Source organism: Nycticebus coucang, chromosome 12, assembly GCF_027406575.1.
Source record: "Nycticebus coucang isolate mNycCou1 chromosome 12, mNycCou1.pri, whole genome shotgun sequence".
Lineage (NCBI taxonomy): Eukaryota > Metazoa > Chordata > Mammalia > Primates > Lorisidae > Nycticebus > Nycticebus coucang.
In genome coordinates, this window is record NC_069791.1 from 107,549,637 (window position 1) to 107,571,480 (window position 21,844).

At 39.2% G+C, this 21,844-nt stretch overlaps 1 protein-coding gene and 1 pseudogene across 6 annotated transcripts in view; one reads left to right on the forward strand and one right to left on the reverse strand.

Moving 5' to 3' along the window:
• ATF7IP2 (activating transcription factor 7 interacting protein 2) overlaps positions 1–21,844 on the forward strand; it is a 243,054-nt gene that overhangs the window by 13,279 nt on the left and 207,931 nt on the right. For 5 of the 6 annotated variants that reach the window (XM_053556334.1, XM_053556333.1, XM_053556335.1 and 2 more), the window contains exons 2-6: positions 2,701–3,575; positions 5,172–5,296; positions 10,351–10,485; positions 11,066–11,164; positions 16,200–16,354. In XM_053556334.1, the coding sequence (XP_053412309.1) occupies positions 2,711–3,575; positions 5,172–5,296; positions 10,351–10,485; positions 11,066–11,164; positions 16,200–16,354 (1,379 nt within the window). In that variant the 5' untranslated portion in view covers positions 2,701–2,710. The remainder of the gene's footprint in view (positions 1–2,700; positions 3,576–5,171; positions 5,297–10,350; positions 10,486–11,065; positions 11,165–16,199; positions 16,355–21,844) is intronic. The other variant, XM_053556337.1, reaches the window with a different exon arrangement.
• LOC128563060 (uncharacterized) lies at positions 15,899–15,990 on the reverse strand (annotated as a pseudogene).

Consider the following 21,844-nt stretch of genomic DNA (forward strand, 5'->3'; position numbering starts at 1 on the left):
CTATGTTCACATGGTTGGATGTTTTTCTAAGAAAAGCAAGATATTTTAACTGTTGCTATTTAAGACCGCTGTAATTTCTCCTTCCTGCCACCTGGTAGTAGAATGGCTTCAGGCATTTTCCTGATTGCTGGATACATTCAATATTGGTTTAGGGATGTTTTTGTGATTCATAGCTGATTCTGGAGATAGGTAAATATTTCCTGTTAGCCTCATTGTGATGAGAATGTGTTCCTTGGTGTCGGCATCAGAAATATGTAAATAGTAGAAGAGCAAGTTTGAAATGTATGAAGCCAGAAGGAAAACAATTTCAGTTCTCATAGATTTCTAGTCAAAGTAAAATTTTTCTCTTGTCAGAAATTAATAACATGGCATACATTTTACTTTTTGATAAGAATTTTGCCTTTGAAATACGGGAAGTTACAGAAGTACCAACAAGAAGCATGGCCTTAAGGTGAAGCTGCTTATTTTATGCATCTTGGTTATCAAACTAATATATCCTTCACCATGCTAGAGGAAAGATTTGCTTTTTCCATTCTTCCAGTTGAAAATAATGTAAAATTACGTTCATCAACAGGCAATCAGGCTCAGTGCCTGTAGCTCAAGCGGCTAAGGCCGCCACATACACCAGAGCTGGCGGATTTGAATCCGGCCCAGGCCTACCAAATAATGACAACTACAACCAAAAAATAGCTAGGCATTGTGGCGAGTGTCTGTAGTCCCAGCTACTCAGGAGGCTGAGGCAAGAGAATTGCTTAAGCCCAAGAGTTGGATGTTGCCATGAGCTGTGAGACCATAACACTCTACCCAGGGTGATAGCTTGAGGCTCTTTCTCAAAAAAAAAAAAAAAAAAAAAAAAGGCAATCAAATAATATGCATTCAAATAGGAAAAATAGAATCTCATGCTATTTTGTTGGATTTTGTGATGTTTATACAAGTCAGATTTCTTAAACTTGCAGGTTTTTTGTTTTGTTTTATTTTTTGAGACAGAGCCTCAAGCTGTCACCCTGGGTAGAGTGATCTGGCATTACAGCTCACAGCAATCTCCAATTCCTGAGCTCAAGCGATTGTCTTGCCTCCACCTCCCAAGTAGTTGGGATTACAGGCGCCTGGTACAACGCCTGGCTATTTTTTTTTTTTTTTTGGTTGCAGCCATTGTTGTTTGGCGGGCCTGGGCTGGTTTCGAACCTGCCAGCTCAGGTGTATGTGGTTGGCACCTTAGCTGCTTGAGCCACAGGTGCCCAGCCAAACTTGTAGTTTTTTTTTCTAATTTTAAATAGATATTTGCTTCACCCTTCAGGTATCATACAACCTGGAATTGTACCTGATCACACGATGTATTGAATAAAAAGAATATAGTAAAAGCAAACTTCAAGTAAGACTAGACAATGACAAATGAAAATATAATTCAGATAGCCTTAGCTGGGTTATTTATGATTTTTTTTTTTTTTTTTTTTTGGTGATGAGAATGTGTTCCTTGTCGCCCTCAGTAGAGTGCCTGGTATCACGGCTCACAACTCTTGGGCTTAAGCGATTCTCTTGCCTCAGCCTCCCAAGTAGCTGGGACTACAGACGCCTGCCACAATTCCCGGCTATTTTTTGTTGCAGTTGTCGTTTAGCTGGCCAGGGTCGAAGCTACCAGCCTTAGTGCATGTGGCTGGCGCTGTTATCACTGTGCTATGGGCGCTGAGCCTTTTTTTTTTTTTTTTTTTTTTTATATAGAGACAGAGTCTCAAGCTATGTCCCTGGGTAGAGTGCTGTAGTGTCATAGTTCACAGCAACTTCCAACTCAGGTTCAAGTGATCCTCATGCCTCAGTTTTTTTACTTTTTAGTAGAGATGGGTGTTGCTTTTGCTCAGGGTGGTCTCAAACTTATGAGCTCGAGCAATTTACCCTCCTCAGTCTCCCAGGGTACTAGGATTATAGGTGTTAGCCACCGTACCCTGCCCATGTCATGTATCTTAGTGCTTGTTTTATATTTTTGAATATTAGGAATTACTCCTGTAGTATCATTTATTATTGAAACTTGAACAATAGAGTTTAAAAAGGTACTACCATTATGTATAGAAAATGGAATGTTTTATTCAAAGCTTTGTTTAATGTTTGTTTTTATGAAGAAGTGTAATGTAATCTTTAGATTATTTAAACTATGGCCTGTTTGGATGATTAAATCAAAAGTGATTAGGCTCAGCACTTTTACTCAGTGGTTAGGGCATTGGCCACATACACTGAGGGTGGCAGGTTTGAACCTAGCTAAACAACAATGACAGTTACAACAAAATAATAGCTGGGTGTTGTGGTGGGCGCTGAGGCAAGAGAATCACTTAAGCTCAAGAATTGGAGGTTGCTGTGAGCTGTGACGGCACAGCACTCTACTGAGGGCGACATAGTGAAACTTTCAAAAAAAAAAAAAAGTATGTAATTATAGCCCTGAGGTGATAAATAAAAAGTGGTCAGATAAATCATCAGGCTTAGTGTGAAGCAGAGACTTACTAGCAATATAAAATTTGAATTTATGTAATTTAGATTTATAGAAAAAATTGGAATTATTTGTACGTTTTCAGTGACATGAAAATGGATATAATTTCCAATAAAGTTATTATTTACATCTAGTGATGTAGTGTCAACGTTATTTTAATGTTGTATATAAGTAACTTTAATTCACTAGGGAATTGGATTTAAATATGATATCTTTAATTCCAGGATATGAGAGATGGCAAGTCCAGATAAAAGTAAACGGAAGATATTAAAAGCCAAGAAAACAATGCCTACAAGTTGCCGGAAGCAAATAGAGATTCTGAATAAGTCGAAGAACACTGAAGCACTGAAAACAACAGCAATTGGGAGTAATGTTCCTGGGAATAATGTTTCAAGTAATAATCAGAATTTAAGTACCAGTGTCATAACTGGCAAATGTATACATTCTGAAAATGTTGCTTCCTCACTGGACTCTAACAGAAATTCGGTATTCTTACAGAGCAGTGAAGTATTCCCTCAGAATTTAATTAAACCATTAGAAGAAATTGTTAACTCAGCAGCAGGAATGGAATATGTTTATGAAGAAGATGCGTGTCCACATCAAAAGCCAAGTAAAGTAATAGATTCTCCCAGCAAACTCTTTATACAAGAGGCAAAATATTCAGGAAACACTTTTGAAAATCATTCTGAAAACCATTTTGAATATCAGGCAGCCGTAACAAGGTCCTTTTTTGAACTAGAAGAGGCTCTAAAATCTATTTGCTCTCAACCCAGTGTATTAAGTGATGTAATTCAAATACCAAAGTCTACAGTAACCAATACTTTGGATGATAAGAGAATGGACAAGATGGCTTCCCACTCAGAAACAAATTTCAATGCAAAGTCTCATGATAAAAGGCAAAACAACAATATTTTAAGTTCAGACTTAAATTTTGTGCCTGTTGAGAAAATGCCTCTCTTGGTGAATTCAGTCAACTCCATTTGTGCTGCTGATGTTTTAAAAACTGACATATCCAGTCGGACCTGTCATTCCAGCATTTCAAATTGTGAAAGTAAAGACACAAAGTGGCAGTTATCACTTGATGCTGATAATAACCACAGTAAGTGTTAGGCATCTTTTGGAGAAATTAAAATAGTCCTTTTCTCTGGGGGGATTTTAAAGCTTCAGATATACAAATAGGCAGTGTGCATATAGACAGGAAAAAGGTAAATGATGACAATATTTGATGAAACAAGATGTTCTGAACCATTTGTGATTTAGAAGGGGAAAAGGTATCCACCAAATCAAAAGGTAAGTTAATTCTGGCAAAGAAGGAATCAATCACTCTCTATTAAGAGAACAAAAAAGATCAAAAGGTGGCTTATACTTGTAGCAATTGTTTGGTCCATTTCACCTACATTTTTTTTGAGACAGAACTCACTATATTGCCCTTGGTAGAGTGCTGTGGTATCACAGCTCACAGCAACCTTAAACTCTTGGGCTTAACTGCAGCATCTAACACCTTGGCTCGGTGATTCTCAACACCTTAGCCTCTTAAAGTGTTGAGATTACAGGTGTGAACCACTATGCCTGGCCAATCATCTGCTAAGTATAAGATGATAAATAATAATGTGGATACAGATACATACGTGTGTATAGGGAGAAAAATAGAAACAATAACATGAAGTTTGGGGTTGTAACATTTTAAAATAGTAAAACTGCATTTCATTAGAAGTAGGGTATTTTAGTTAAGTAAATCGAAGAAAAAAACTTATTTCATAGGATAAATTTTGTATTATGTAGGGTCTGGAGCAATCATTTAACAAGATGAATTAAAAATTGCTGGCAGCGCCTGTGGCTCAGTGAGTAGGGCTCCGGCCCCATATACCAAAGGTAGCAGGTTCAAACCTGGCCCCCGCCAAACTGCAACAAAAAAATAGCTGGGTGTTGTGGCAGGTGCCTGTAGTCCCAGCTGCTTGGGAGGCTGAGGCAGGAGAATCGCCGGAGCCCAAGAGTTGGAGGTTGCTGTGAGCCGTGTAACGTCATGGGACTCTACTGAGGGCAGTAAAGTGAGATTCTATCTCTACAAAAAAATAAAAATTGCTTAAAATAATAGGACCACCTATTAAAATTATGTAAGACTGCTTAAGTAACTGTTTATAAAAGTAATGTACAACTATAAGAAGGGATTTTTTTTGTTTTGGGGGGACAGGGTCTCACTATGTCGCCCTTAGTAGGGTGCCATGGCATCACAGCACACAGCAACCTCTAACTCTTGGGCTTAAGCAATTCTCTTGCCTCAGCCTCCCAAGTAGCTGGGACTACAGGTGCCTGCCACATTGCCCAGCTATTTTTTTGTTTGTTTGTTTGTTTAGCAGGCTTGGGCTGGGTTCAAATCCACCAGCCCTGGAGCATATGTGGCCTGCACCCTCACTACTGAGGTACAGGCACCACCTGTAAGAAGAGATTAAGTGCAATAATTTTGTAAAGTTTTTATTGGAGTGTGTGTATTAAATAAGGTTGAAGCGGGAATACATCTGAGACTAGAACCCTGCCTTAGATACTCATTTTTTCTTTAATAGTTTTGGGAAATGTTTATATGCCATTGCATATTCTAAAAAATGCTGCCATTGTCACTTCTTAGTTTTTTCATAAGCTTAGAGAGTCTCTGAATGAGAGAAATTCCCCTTATCTCTAATCTTTCTGTTTTCCCAAGGCCATTATCAAAAGAAGAGGATATTTTCAGAAAACAAAGAAAATGTTAAGCGCATGAAAACCACAGAGCAAATTAATGAAAATATTTGTGTAGCTCTGGAAAGGCAAACAGCATTGCTGGAACAGGTAAAATATTGGGGCTTTAATATGTGCTTCAAAAACTTATTTTGACTAGTAAAGAAATGGTAAAAATTACTTAATCTCCACAAATACATAGTATAGATGACTTTGATGCAAAGCTGGCATGTGAAAACCAAATTAGCTGACTGATTAGGGAAAGATAGTTATTTGAATTACCAAAATATATCTAGTTTATTGAACATGATCTCATACAGAGTAACTTAGAGAATCAAATGGAGGTAGGGTCCTTTTCCAGAAATGAGCTTGTAGTCAATATTATTCTCAGGTATCTCTTGAGTCAGGTACTGTCTGCTTGACATCTTTAGCTTTGCTCAACAACCTGATCTCTTCTGTACTAGGCATGGAGTTCTTTGATCTGGAGGTATATCTGTTTGTATACCTCATCACAATTGACCACTATTTCATAGATGTAGACAACCCAGCAGTCCATTGCAAAGTCTTTCTGTCTTCAAATTTACTTGTCCTAATTTCCATAGTTACACAGATAAGGTATTACTTGACATTTTGCTTTAGCAGCGGTTCTCAACCTGTGGGTCGCAACCAATGAAAATACATCCTGCATATCATATATTTACATTATGATTCATAACATTAGGAAAATTACAGTTATGAAGTAGCAATGAAAATAATTTTCTGGTTGGGGGTCACCACAACATGAGGAACTGGTTAAAGGCTTGTGGCATTAGGAAGGTTGATAACCACTGCTTTACAGCATCACTAAATACAATTCTTGCCTTCATTTTCACCTCATTTCATCTCATTGTTTCCATATATGTCTGATCGATTCAGAGTTAAAGTGTAATGAACTTCAGTTCTAGTAGAATGGCTGCCATCAGGACCAGTTTTGGTAGTCATGTTTTATTATCACTACCACTACAATGCCACCATTAAAAGTCACCAAAGTTTTCTGGTCCAAACTATCCTGGCAGTTTCAGGAACAGAAATGTACTGTCTTCTTTTTTTTTTTTTTTGTTTGAGACAGAGTCTCAGTATGTTGCCCCTTAGTAGAGTGCCGTGGCGGCATAGCTCAGCGCAACCTCAAACTCCTGGGCTTAAGCAATTCTCTTGCCTCAGCCTCCCAGTAGCTGGGACTACAAGCTCTCATCACAAAACCCAGCTATTTTTGTTGTGGTTGTCATTGTTGTTTAGTTGGTCAGGGCCAGGTTTCAACCCGCCAGCCTTGGTATATATGGCTGGCACCGTAACCACTGTGCTCAGGTGCTGAGCCAGAAATCTGTTTTCTCAAATAGACCACTATAGTTACATAGTCACATATCCTATGAATGTGTGTAAAATGAAATCTTTTTGAAAGATTCATGCAGAACTAGCTTAAAAGGTGAGTCAACAGTTTTTCCCTTTCTGTCTCTTGGTTTTCTTCCACAAAAGCAAAAGAGACGTAATAAATACTATGTAAATGTTCTGTTACTGGCAGGGAAGGGGTGGTAGTATTTTGGTAAGCATGGATCTAGCCTAAGGACCATGTTATCCAAGAAAACGGTTAGGGATTCCAGCTGTGTCTTCTTTTGATTAGTAGCTGCATCTGGAAATAAGTTCTAATATGGACCTATTATCTCTAAATAGGTTGGTTTTCCTCACTTGTTTCTGTCTAAACAATTCTCTTTATAAACTACATCTATATATTTACCTTCTTTGAACAGCAGTGAGATAGGATCCTCCATTCTGAAATTAGTCTTCCTTCCTGAGAGTCTTAGAGCTATGATCTCTTACCTTTTGAGGTATCATTAGGATCTTGGGGTGAATTCCAATTAAATTACTGAAGTGAAAGGATTATTCCTCTAAAGTCCGAGTTATTCATCCTACCCAGTCTCTTACAAAGTTGGGACAGATAGGGGATGTGTGAGTTTGTGTCTCCCCTAAATTTTAGTCCAGTTTGGCTGCCATCTGCAAATTGCAATGAGGACTTCCATCCAACTCCACAATGCTGGGCACAGCACCATTGGAAAAATGCCATTTATGTGTTGGACAGAAGTTATTGTGTCTTCTTTTTTTTTTTTTTTTTTTTTGAGACAGACTCTCACTCTGTCACCCCTGGGTTGAGTTCTGTGGCATCATCATAGCACACAGCAACCTGAAACGCTTTGGGCTCAAGTTTCCAAGGAGTTAGGACTACAGGTGCCCGCCACAACACTGGGCTAGTTTTTCTATTTTTAGTAGAGACCGGGGTTCTGTTCTTTCTTAGACTGGTCTAATTCCTGAGCTCAAGCAATCGGCCTGTTTCAGTGTCCTAGAATGCTAAGATTTCAGGCATGAGCCACCGTGCCTGGTCTTTGTCTTCCTTCTGTATAAGGAGTATTAACACTAAGAGAGAAATAGTGCCTTCTATATAAGAGGAATCACCCCTTGGTGGACACTTACCCAGAGTAATTAAGTTTAAGATCTGCCTCTATCTGAATTACCAGAAGTACTTAAGTTGTGGTTTCTGTTTTTTTTTTTTTTTTTTTTTGAGACAGAGCCTCAAGCTGTCACCCTGGGTAGAGTGTTGTGGCATCACAGCTCACAGCAACCTCCAACTCCTGGGCTCAAGCCATTCTCCTGCCTCTGCCTCCACCTCCGCCTCCCAAGTAGCTGGGACTATAGGCGCCCACCACAATGCCCTGCTATTTTTTGGTTGCAGCCGTCATTGTTGTTTGGCGGACCTAGGCTGGATTCGAACCCACCAGCTCAGGTGTATATGGCTGGCACCTTAGCTGCTTGAGCCACAAGCACCGGGCCTAAATTGTGTTTCTTGAGCTAATCATTTAAGACTGTTGTCTTAAGCTACTGTTTTCTCAAACATACGTGATAATAATCATTTATAGTGCCTATTAATTATACAACTTTCATGGCCTCTTTCCTGAAGATTGATTTGTAGGTCCAGAATGGGATCTAGGAATTTGTGATTTTAACAAGTACCCATGTGGTTCATCCTCATGAGGGAAGTTTGAGGAGCACTGTACAAAACAGCATCTCCATATTTATGATACGTAGATATGTTTCTCCAAGATTCATGAGGGTACAGACCTCACATATTAACCCCAGCCAGTGAACTGAGAAGCATATAATGATCCATAAAACCCACACATGGGTAATAGGTAATGGCTGTAGGTAAAAATAGTTAGTGTTTCAGTTTATTTACATAATAATATATCATGAGCACTTATTTTCTTGACCAGATATTTAAAAGTTGTGAAAGTTAACCATGACAATCATGTCTAATAATGTGAAACCATGGAAAAATGTTAGTGAACCAGTACAGAAGAGGTCAAGTAGACAACTTTGAGAGCAATAAGAAACAAGAAGGAAAAACTTTGGGAATAATCAAATAAAATTAAAGAATACATAATTAATCAGGTGATATCATTATAAAAGAGTTTTAACATAGGAACTATGTGTTCCAATTGTGAGCACCTTGAAACAAGATAATGAGGGGAGGACATAAATATTACTATTAAATACCTAAAATGTACTATGACAGGTGTCATTATTTCACTACGTATTCTGTTGTGAAAGTTGCTTGTGGGAGAATATGCACTTCGAGGAAAACTACAGTGAATTATTCTGAATGTATGGCCTGACAGAGCTATTCATGTCAGTGGGCATCATGTCACTGGCCCCAAATGGGCCAGTCTATTTCGAAGAAAACAGCCAGATAACTAGCTTCTACGGTCTGTTAGAATAGCATGCATTATGCCAGATAGTGTTAGTCCCTGGCATCTTTCAATTTTAGCAAATAAGAAAGCCATGCTCTAGAGGCTGAGGCAGGTGGATTCCCTGAGCTCATGGGTTAGAGACCAGCCTAAGCAAGAATAAGATCTCGTCTCTAAAAATAGCTGGGCGTTGTGGTCAGCACCTGTAGTCCCAGCTACTCAGGAGGCTGAGGCAAGAGAATTGCTTGAGCCCAAGACTTTAAGGTGGCTGTGAACTATGACACCATGGTACTCTACCAATGGTGACAAAGTGAGACTCTTGTCTCAAAAAAAAAAAAAAAAAGAAAAGAAAAAAAGAAAGCCACCCTCTAAACACATTATGCAACTAATGGTGATTGATTATCTTGCATATTTATCTCCCCTCACACCAATTCAGGTTTTTTTGTTATTTTATGGAGCTCTTTTCACATATTACCTTACTGTGTTCTTATAAAAATCCTTAGGGATCAGTTGTTCAAGAGACATTTATTATATTATCTACCCATTTCTGGGCAAAGAAAGTGAAGCTCAGAAATGATGTAACTTCTGAAAGGTCATATAGCTTGTTAATAGTAAAGTCAAGGCTCAAACTTGTGTAATTTGTTCTGTATCTATTACAAACCAGTGAACCATTTTCATCAGGCTCTGCTTTTCAGATAAGTAGAGTTCCTTTGTGTGAAATAATAACTTTTAGTTAAGGTTATTAAAAAATATAAATGGGGGCTCAGTGCCTGTGGCTCAAGCGGCTAAGGTGCTAGCCACATACAACTGAGCTGGCAGGTTTGATTCCAGCTCAGGCCCACCAAACAATGACAGGTGCAACCGAAAAAAAAAAAAAAAAAAAAAGGCCAAGTGTTGTGGTGGGCGCCTGTGGTCCCAGCTACTTGGGAGGCTGAGGCAGGAGAATCGCTTGAGCTCAGGAGTTAGAGGTTGCTGTGAGCTATGATGCCACAGACAGCACTCTACTCAGGGGCGCAGCTTGAGGCTCAGTCTCAAAAAAAAAAAAAAAAATATATATATATAAATGGGATATAGTCTTTAAATTATTCCTATAGTGTATATTATGGAATTCAGCTGGCACTATAGAAAACTAAAATTTTCACTTTGTGAATAAATTTAATTTCTTAACATGTCTAACATCCAATATTTAAGTATTGGATATGTTCTGTTGAGTTTAATATTCAGTTTTAAACTTATGGGTATAGCAATATAAATATAAACATACAAATACAAATAAAGTATGTTTTATTGGTTATATTAAATCCAGAAAAGAACAAAGCTATTTTGGAAAAGTGGAAAATGGCTTTTAAATTTGAAGCATGAGGTGTTTTGGTTTTTATTTTAAAATTCTAGGTCAGACATTTGATTCGACAGGAGATCTGTAGTATAAATTACAAACTATTTGATAATAAACTGAAAGAATTGAAGGAGCGCATTGGGAAGACACAGTGCATGAATAAACATGAAGCAATAGCTGATGAACTCTTCGTAAGTTTCTAATTTCATTTATTTTTTTTTTTGAATCCTTTTAAAAAATAGAATTTGGTGGTATCTTTCATATTAGGAAAGGAGAACATTCAATGAAAACCCAAATCTGATTCCTGCCCACAAGCCTAACATGAGAATACACCATAGATAATAGAGTTTATTATTTCTTAGAAATACTTGCTGTTGAGAAATACTTATACAACTTCTAGGCATTCTGTATCAGTTGGAAGACTTAATCCATAGGCATTTTCTCTTCATTCTAAATATACCCTTTATAGAGCTCACACAATCTATTTCAGGCATTTTGGATTTTTTTGTTTTGTTTTACTCTTCTTGCTGATGGGTGTTTGTACTAACATTAATTTCATTAGGGGCCAATTAGAAGTTTGAGGTTCTTTTCTTCCATTCTTAAATATCATACAAGCATAAAATGTGCTTTAAATCTTTTTCTCATGAGAATTTCTCATTTGTGTAAATGCCTAGGTCTCACAAGCTACTTTGTCAGAAAATTTTTCCTCCATTTCTATAGGATATATTATTTGGTACTCTGATTCAATATTTATTTGTTTTTCTCTTCTAGGCAAAAATAGCAAAACTTCAAAGACGTATTAAAACAGTAAGGTTATCTCAAAGGAATTGTTTAGAACCGAACATGCGATCCAGTAATACAACCTGTGAGGTAGGTATAAATACACAGGAATTTTAATAACCTAGTCTAACATTAAGTATTTGAATTTAAGAAATGAACATTTTTTCTAAGCTAGGACAGAAAGCTTAAAGGATAATAAGTTTATACTTAGAATGTTCCCATGAATCTATCTCTGGAGGACACCCTTAGGTAGTAAATGCCACTTGTATTCTTTTAGTAGAGGGAGTAAAAAATACGTGATTGGTAGAGATCAGTGACTTTTTTTTTTCTTTTTTTGAGACAGAGTCTCACTTTGTTGCCCTCCGTAGAGTGCCATAGAGTGCTGTGGTGTCATAGCACACAGCAACCTCAAACTCTTGGGTTCAAGTGATCCTCTTGCCTCAGCCTCCCAAGTAGCTGTAACTACAGGTGCCCGCCACAACTACTGGCTATTTTTTGTTGTTGTTTCAATTGTCGTTGTTTAGCAGGCCTGGGTAGGTGTGTATGGCTGGCACTGTAACCACTGTGCTATGGGTTGAGTAGGCTTTTAGTAAAAACATACAAGTTGGGCGGCGCCTATGGCTTAGTGAGTAGGGTACTGGCCCCATATGCCAAGGGTGGCGGGTTCAAACCCAGCTCCGGCCAAACCGCAACAAAAAAATAGCCGGGCATTGTGGTGGGCACCTATTGTCCCAGCTACTCAGGAAGCTGAGGCAAGAGAATCGCCTAAGCCCAAGAGCTGGAGGTTGCTGTGAGCTGTGATGCTACAGTACTCTACCGAGGGTGATAAAGTGAGACTCTGTCTCTAAGAAAAAAAAGAAAAACATACAAGTTAAAGATTGCCAGTGAGGGCACAGAAGGAAATGAGGAGCACAGTAGAGAAAACTTTGTAGGCTTAGAGAATACTTACATCTTCATAAACAGACTACTGGTAGAAGTACAGACATCAAAACACTGCTGATAAGAACTCAAAAGAAAAATGGGAAACATGGTACTAGAAACTGGAGGAAAAGCAATTATTGTTAATTAGGAGTAGGAATCTTAGCCGAATTATGTCCTACAGTTTATATGGAAAATAGTACTTACAAGCATGAATTTGGATTTTTTCAGGCTGATGAGATTTTTTTTTTTTTTGGATAGGTCATCAAATTTTTTTTCTTTTTCTTTTTTTATTATTATTAAATCATAGCTGTGTACATTAATGCGATCATGGGGCACCACACACTGGTTTTATAAACAGTTTGACACATTTTCTTTTTTTTTTTTTTTTTGGTAGAGACAGAGTCTCACTTTACTGCCCTCAGTAGAGTGCCGTGGTATCACACGGCTCACAGCAACTTCCAGCTCTTGGGCTTATGTGATTCTCTTGCCTTAGCCTCCAGAGCAGCTGGGACCACAGGCACCCACCACAGGGCCCGGCTATTTTTTTGTTGCAGTTTGGCCGGGGCCGGGTTTGAACCCACCACCCTCGGTATATGGGGCCGGCGCCCTACTCACTGAGCCACAGGTGCTGCCCAATTTGACACATTTTCATCACACTGGTTAACATAGCCTTCCTGGCATTTTCTTAGTTATTGTGTTAAGACATTTACATTTACATATTCTACATTTACTAAGTTTCACGTGTACCCTTGTAAGATGCACCTCAGGTGTAATCCCACCAATCAGCCTCCCTCTGCCCATCATCCTCCCTCCTTCCCCTCCCTTTCCCCCTTCTCCCTATTCTTGGGTTATAACTGGGTTATAGCTTTCATATGAAAGCCATAAATTAGTTTCATAGTAGGACTGAGCACATTGGATGCTTTTTCTTCCATTCTTGAGATACTTTACTAAGAAGAATATGTTCCATCTCCATCCATGTAAACATGAAAGAGGTAAAGTCACCATCTTTCTTTAAGGCTGCATAATATTCCATGGTGTACATATACCACAATTTATTAATCCATTCATGGATCGATGGGTACTTGGGCTTTTTCCATGACTTAGCAATTATGAATTGGGCTGCAATAAACATTCTGGTACAAATATCTTTGTTATAAATGTAAGATTTAAGAGCAAAGTGTGGATTTAGCTTACTTTCTTCTTATAGTAAAACGTGAGAAGAAAGAGAAAGAGCCGGGACTTGATGATTTTGGAAATTTTTCACTATCCAGATTGTAGAAGTCTGTAGGAGGTTTGCTGCCAGAAAAGCATGCTCTATAGAGAAAGCCAAAGGTTTTGCTGGACAGCCCTGTGTTAGTGCCTTAGAAGGCTCAGAAGATGACATTATTCAGTCACACTTAGGGTTCTGTGAGATTGGGCCTAGGACTCTGTTCAGTAGGCATTTACTCTGATTAGGTTTCGCCACAAGGTCACAGTATTCAGTCACACAGAGGGCTCTACCCTGTTTGGGTTTCACATGTAGATCCTGACTTTCCTCTTGTGCTCTGTATTTACCCTGAAATTGACTTTTAAGAATTCTTGCTGAGGCTGCCCTTGGTGGCTCACACCTACAATCCTAACACTCTGGGAGGCCAAGGCAGGTGGATTGCCTGAGCCCACAGGTTTGAGATAAGCCTGAGCTAGTCTCTAAAACTAGCCAGGCTTTATGTTGGGCACCTATAGTCCCTGCCACATGGAGGCTGAGGCAAGAGAATCGCTTGAGTCCAAGAGTATGAGGTTGCTGTGAGCTGTGATGCCAGCGTACTCTACTGAGGGTGACAAAGTGAGACTATCTCAGGAAAAAAAAAAAGAACTCTTACCGTGATGTACTAGGCAGCTTTATTCTTCTGGCTCCACTGGGTCTTCAGTTCCATCCCTGTGGCCATTGCCACTGCAGTGGAGTGGGTCCTCTGATTCTGCAGTGGTGGAGGTGAGAGTTGGCCACTACTGCTACAGGTTTGGGGCGAGTGCTGGGTCTCTGGCTTCCTTGGCATCCAGTGCAGGATATGAGGAGAGTAAGAAGAAAACTTAGGGTGACTCACTGTGCTGTTTGCTCATCAGTTATGAGGTCTGCAGTCAGTTTGCCCTTTTCTTTACATAAAGTAACTATCAGTTATTCATTGGGTTATTTCTAGTATCATGTTACTTATTTTTGGGGGGTGGTTGGGAAAAATTAGCTTAGTTTATTTACCAAAGAAACATGATTGGTGGTTCTGACCTGGATTGATATTCAAGGTGAGAGTAGGAGAGGATGTCAGTGATTTCTTTTCTCGTCTCTGGTGGTCCTCAACATTTGGGGGCTTTATAATTGTTAAGGGTGTTCCATCTGTGGGCTGAGAAAGAATTCTCAATTCAGATTAAGATAAGTTTTGAAGCAAAAAGTTTATTTAATATATTTTATGTTACTTTCTAAGGGAGACAAGGGCTTAGCATGAAAGAAAGAAGTAGGGGCTCGGCAGCTAGGGCACCCACCACATACACCAGAGCTGGTTGGTTCAAATCCATCCTGGGCCTGCCAAACAACAATGACAATTACAACAACAACATAGCCAGGCCTTGTGTCAGGCACCTATAGTCCCAGCCATGTGGAGACTGAGGCAAGAGAATTGCTTAAGCCCAAGAGTTTGAGGTTGCTGTGAGCTGTGACGCCATATCACTCTACCCAGGGTGACAGCTTGGGGAAAAGAAAGAAAGAAGTAAGGCCAGCCCTGAGGACAAGTTGCTTGGGCTTTCCTTTGAATTTTAAAGAGCAGAAAAGTTATTGTAAAATGATAACAAAGCAGTTTGCTTTCCAGAATAGTAGTAATAGCAAAATGATAACAGAAGGTGGTGGTTTTCCAGAGCGGTTGTTTTCTCTTAGGCTAGTCTTTTTTTTTTTTTTTTTTTTTTTTTTGGTTTTTGGCCAGGGCTAGGTTTGAATCCACCACCTCCGGCATGTGGAATCGGCGCCCTACTCCTTGAGCCACAGGCGCCACCTCTTAGGCTAGTCTTACTCTGACTTCCTGGAATGTGGTCTGACAGATGCTTAGGGGTTGGGGGCTCCATGACCTTTTCTGTTCCTTATTTTTACAGTTCTGCAAAATAAGCTCATAAAAAACCAGTTACCAAGTTTGCTTCTTGGTCAGGCAAGCAAGCACACACTGGGGCCAGCACACTGTTACGTGCAGGGATGTTTCTGTGTTAGATGATTTATTAGCAGTGTCACCCTTTCAGTAATAATGATTATTTTTTTCTTAATGGTGTAGTTAGAGGGGAGGATTAGGGAAAAGTGTGTCTATACCACCTTGTCCTTGAACTGAGAGGATACCAGATATCTTCTGATACTGACTTCCAATGTTGTTTACACCTACTTCTACATATAAAATCTGTTTAAGATAGTGTTTCAGAATTCTGCCTTTGTGTGTCTACACTTTTGCTCACACTGTCCCTTAGAAAAGTCCATGAGTTGGGCAATTGATGGATCCTTTTGAATTAATGTATACATATATTTTAGAGGTTGCAAGTTCCCAACTGAAAGTGTGGGTTAAATATTTCAGCTTTAAGTTTTAAATAAACTTGTCAACTGGAAGAGCAAGTTATCAATCTGTTTTATTTCTGGTCTTTATGAGAAGTATAACAACGGTAAAAAGTTTAGTTGTTAAAATATGTGTTGTTGGCTAGGCACCCGTAGAACAGTGCCAGTACCAGCCACATACACCGGGGGTGGCAGGTTCAAACCTGGCCCAGGCCAATTAAAAAAAAAGGTGGTGTTTATTAGTTTTCTAAAATTAAATCTAATAGGAATAAAATATTACCCAAGTACCAAGATAATTGTTTTCCTTTCTTTCCAAGCTAGGAAGTTGATTTGTGCTATTATTTTTTTTACATCAGGAATCAAAATGCTAACAAGGTTTGAGTGAGGTGCATCTGACACATAAATATGAAAACCCAGTCATGTTTATGAACTAGAAAAGGATTGCCCATCATTTTTTTAAGTTTTTAAAAATTCATTTTGGCAGACAAATCATAATTATGGTGGTGAGCCAATGAGTACATATAATTTAATATATATTTCACCACATGTATAATATTTTCCAAATTAAATTTTACCTATCATTAGTTTTTTTGTGGAAGGACACAATTGGTAACCTTATCTTCAACTGCTTTTTTATCACCCATTTAACAGGTTGTAAATTCAGAAAGTATGAATTTGAATAAGAATCCAGAGTCATTTAATAGTCTAGTTGAAAGAATAACTTCTGTGAACTATGAACCATCTTCAAATAAAACAAGCGAAAAGATTAATTTGTTACTGGATTGTGATGATTCTGTTTCTGAAAGGTAGGCATTTCCATAAAGATACATAAATTAACTTATCTAAGTCTGTGCTTCTAAACATATACCCTTCTCTTAAAGCATACAATTGCTTAAAGCTTCATATTTGTCACTATCTTTCTCCATTGTGAAGCAATGGAATTGATCTCCAACATCATTGTTGTTCTGACAGTACTAAAATTTTGATTTAGATAAGGGATCAGTTTTTTTGTTGTGATCCTTTCCATCTTTGATACAGTGATTAGAGTCACCTGCTGGATCACTCTAGTAGTTTTCAATTATACACATGGAAAAAGCAAGATGTTATGAAACAGTGGTTTAAAAATACTATAAGGCAGTGTAACCTGGCTTATTGTACCCTCAAAGAATCCCCAACAATAAAAACATATATATATATACTATAAGGAAGAAACTGGCCACAGTGATGGGTGCCTATATAGTCCTAGCTTTCTGGGAGATTGAGGCAGGAAGATGATCACTTGAGTTCAGGAGTTAGACTATAGTGTGCTGTACTGGTGGTGCCTGTGACTAGCCACTGCACTCCAGCTTGAGCAACACAGTCAGACCCATCTAAAAAAAAGGACACAAACAAGTAGGTGCCTAAAATTAGTTGTTGTTGAAAGTAGCATCATGATAACTTCAAATTATAATAGAGAAGTTCACTTATTTGTGTCTAAAATTGAGTCTTAAAGTACCTAAGACATCTATTTTCCAACTAGGCTAAGCTATATTTGGGACTGGTAGAGAAGAAGTATTTTAGTTTAACAAAGCAACGTGATTAGAGGTCCTGGCCTGGATTGATGTTCAAAGCAGGGGACAGGCGAGATGTTAATGAATTCTTTTCTTATCACTGGTGATTTTTAACATTTTTTGAGCCTTATATGATTATTCTTAACATTCAGTCCATAAAATACCCTGTAGTTTTACTTATATATGTTAAGTTATGTCTCAGTTTTTACTTTATTTTATTTTTTTTACATCTCAGTTTTTAAAAGAGAGGAAAATATATAACCAAAAATAAGAATTCATTGATGGCCAGTATTTGAAGAACAACACCCTTTCCTGCAAATAAATATGCTGTGAGCTGTTAGGCCAAGCCACTCTTACCAAGGGTGGCAAAGTGAGACTGTCTTTAAATAAATAAATAAATGTCTATTAATTGTACTGAGCATAGTGGCTCATGCCTATAATCCTAGCATTACTCTGGGAGACCAAGGCAGGTAGATTGCTTGAGCTCAAGAATTCAAAACCAGCCTTAGCAAGAGTGAGATCCCATCTCTACTAAACATAGAAAAACTAAGGCCGGACGCAGTAGCTCACGCCTGTAATCCTAGCACTCTGGGAGGCTGAGGTGGGTGGATTGCTTGAGCTCATGAGTTCAAGACCAGCTCTCAGCAAGAGCAAGACCCCCATCTCTAAAAATAGCCAGGTGTTGTGGCAGGCATCTGTAGTCCCAGCTACTTGGGAGGCTGAGGCAAGAGAATCACTTGAGCCCAAGAGTTTGAGGTTGCTGTGAGCATAATACCATGGCACTCAACCCTGGAGCAACCCAGTAAGACTCTGTCTTTAAAATTTTTTTTATATATATATTTTTTGAAACAGAGTCTCACTATGTTGCCCACAGTAGAGTACCATGGCATCACAACTCATAGCAACCTCAAACTCTTGAACTTAAGCAATTTTCTTGCCTTAGCCTCCCAATTAGCTTGGGACTACAGGTGCCCATGACAAACCTGGCTATTTTTGTTGTTGTAGTTGTCATTGTTGTTTGCCAGGCCCAGGCTGGGTTCGAACCCTCCAGCCCCAGGGTATGGGGCTGGTGCCCTAGCCACTGAGCTAGAGGTGCCAAGCCAAGACACTGTCTTTAAAAAAAAGAAAAGAAAGAAAATAGAAAAACTAGCCAGGCCTTGTGTTGGGTGCCTATAGTACCAACTACTGGGGAGGCTGAGGCAAGAGGATTGTTCAAGCCCAAGAGTTGAGGTGAGACTCTGTCCCCCCACCAAAAAAAAAAATCAATTAATGTATTTTTTTTTTTTTTTTTTTGAGACAGAGTCACTATGTCACTCCTGGTAGAGTGCTGTGGCATCACAGCTTGCAGCAACCTCAAACTTTTGGGCTTAAGCCTCAGCCTCCCAAGTAGCTGGGACTACGGTGCTTGCCACACCACCTGGCTATTTTTATTTTTGTTGTTGTTGCCCGATCCACCTTTGACACCCACCAGCCCCAGTGCATATGGTGGGGCCCTAACCAATCAGCTATAGGTGCTGAGCCATCCATTAATGTAATTTGCCAGGAGAAGCATCATTATCACCTTAAAATAGATGCAGGACTTAATAAAATATTTATTTATGTAAAACAAATTCTTGGCAAACTCAGAATAGGGGGTAACTTCCTTAATCTGACAAATTATCTACAAAAACCTTAAGACAATGTGTTTGTGAAACCCTGGAGTGTTCTCTTTGAGTTATAAAACAGGAGGAAGATGCCTGTTCTCACCCCTTCATATGCGCGATTGTCTCAGCTAATGCGAAATGCCAACAAATGGGGGTGGGGGAAGAAAAATACAAAGGACTAGAGGAGAAAGAACAATTTTACTACTGTTCTTGGATGATTAGGGTATGTATATAGGAACTCCACAGAAATCTACAACAAATATTAGGATTAATAAAAATTAAACAAGATTGCTGAACTCAACCTGTATACTGAACATAACCAATCAGGAAATGAAATTTTTAAGAAGATACCATTACAGCAGGATCAAAATATACCAAGTACCTACAAGTTCAGTTAGTAACAATTCAGAAACATTATTGGGAGGTATTAAAGAAGAATGAAATGGAGAGAAAATACACTTTGTTTATGCTTTGGAGAAAGCAGTATTATAAAATGTTGTCACTTTTTTTTTCTTTTTTTTGGAGACAGAGTCTCAATTATGTTGCCTTCGATAGAGTACCACGGTGTCACAGCTCACAGCAGCCTCAAACTCTTGGGCTTAAGCCGTTCTCTTGCCTCAGCCTCCCAAGTATCTGGGACTACTTGTGGCACCTGCCACAATGCCTGGCTATTTTTTGTTGCAGTTGTCGTTGTTGTTTAGTTAGCCCAGGCCAGTTTTGAATGCGTCAGCTTTGGTGTATGTGGCTGGTGCTGTAACCACTGTGCTACGGGCACTGAGCCAAAATGTTTTCACGTTTGTTCAAGTTCTATAGAGTACAGTGTCAATCAGTATCCTAGTGTGTAAGTTACTTGTGGAACTGGATAAGCTTCTTTGATTCTAAAATATATACGTAAATGTAATGGGTTAAGAGATCAAAACACCCTTTGAGAAACAAAATGGAAAGAATTTGCCATCAGATCCCAGGATATTACAAAACTATAGTAATAGGGGTGGTGCCCTTTGCTCAGTGGTTAGGGCCCCAGCCACATAACCGAGGCTGGTAGGTTCGAACTCAGCGGGGGCCAGCTAAACAACAATGACAACTGCAACAATAACAAAAAAAATAGCCCAGGGTGGTGCCTGTGGCCCAAAGGAGTAGGGCGCTAGCCCTATATGCAGGAGGTGGTGGGTTCAAACCCAGCCCCGGCCAAAAACTGCAACAACAACAACAACAAAAAGCCCGGTGTTGTGACAAGCGCCTTTAGTCCCAGCTACTTGGGAGACTAAGACAAGAGAATCGCTTAAGCCCAAGAGTTTGAGGTTGCTGTGAGCTGTAACACCACCGCACTCTGCCCAGGGCAACATACTGAGACTCTGTCTTAAAAAAAAACCTATAGTGGGCGGCGCCTGTGGCTCAGTGAGTAGGGCGCCAGCCCCATATGCCGAGGGTGGCGGGTTCAAACCCAGCCCCGTCCAAACTGCAACCAAAAAATAGCCGGGCGTTGTGGCGGGCGCCTGTAGTCCCAGCTGCTCGGGAGGCTGAGGCAAGAGAATCACGTAAGCCCAAGAGTTAAGAGGTTGCTGTGAGCCGTGTGACGCCACGGCACTCTACCCGAGGGCGGTACAGTGAGACTCTGTCTCTACAAAAAAAAAAAAAAAAAAAAAAAAACTATAGTAATAGGATAATGTGATATTAGCAAGTACTGAACAAATAGATTATTTTAACAGTCTAGAAACCAATTCATATATGTACATAATGTCATATATGATGGAGATTGTATGATAGATCATTTGGGAAATGATTGACTTTCAGCAAATGGTGCTGTCATAATTTGCTGTTTATGTTGAGGAAGATAGAATATTGGACCCCTTTGTCAGGCTATACAAAAATCTTGTGGATTAAGGAACTAAATAAAGGAAAAGTATAAAGTTTTTAGAATATAGAATGCCTTCATGAACTTGGATAGGGAAAGATTTCTTTCTTTTCTTTTTTTTTTCCAGTGTCTTATTTTGTCACCCTCCGTAGAGTACTATGGTGTACAACTCACAGCAACCTCAAACTCTTGGGCTAAAGTGATTCTCTCACCTCAGCCTCCTGAGTAGCTTGGGACTATAGACATCTGCCACAATGCCTGGCTATTTTTAGAGATAAGGTCTTGTTCTTGCTCAGTCTGGTCTTGAACCTGTGAGCTCAGGGGATCTGCCTACCTCGGCCTCCCGGAATGCTAGGATTACAGGTGTGAGCCACTGTGCCTAGCTGGTTAAAGATTTCTTAAGACACAAATGCCCTTACCATAAAAGAAAAATTGAGGCTGGACCTGGTGGGTCATGCCTGTAATCCTAGCACTCTCAGAGGCCAAGGTGGGTGGACTGCCTGAGCCAGAGCGAGACCCCTGTCTCTAAAAATAGCCAGGCGTTGTGACTGGTACCTGTAGTCCCAGCTACTTGGGAGGCCGAGGCAAGAGAATCACTGAAGCCCAGGAGTTTGAGGTTGCTGTGATCTGTAATGCCAGGGTACTCTACTGAGGGCGACATAATAAGAGTTCGTTTCAAAAAAAAAAAAGAAAAGAAAAATTGATCTATTTTACAACATTAAAATTAGAAACTTCTTTTCTCAAAAGGCACCATAGTGAGAAGAACACAGGCCCATCGAGTGCAAGAAGATACTCACAATACATACAACCTGTACAGGACTAGTACCCAGAATATATATAAAGAAATTCAACAAATCAATGAGTAAAAGCCAAATAAGAGAAAAATGGGCAAAAGACTTGTACGTCCACGTCACAAAAGAGGAATTCCAAATGGCCAATAATCATATGAAAATGTGTTCATTTTCATTAGTAATCAGGGAAATGCAAATTAAAACCACAATGAGATATCATTTCTTATCAGGTAAGGAAATAATAAAACATTTAAAAAAATCTGACAATACTGGGTATTGGTGAGGTTTTGAAATGAAGGGAATTGTTTTTATTTAATGTTTTGTTGTTAGTCAATTAAATTGGCACAGTATTCTTAGAACAAATTTGGCATACCCTAGAAATATTGAAGATCTAGGTAGCCTTTGACCTAGCAGTCTTCATTCCTTGATGTATACGCTAAGTAGAGACAGGTACTCA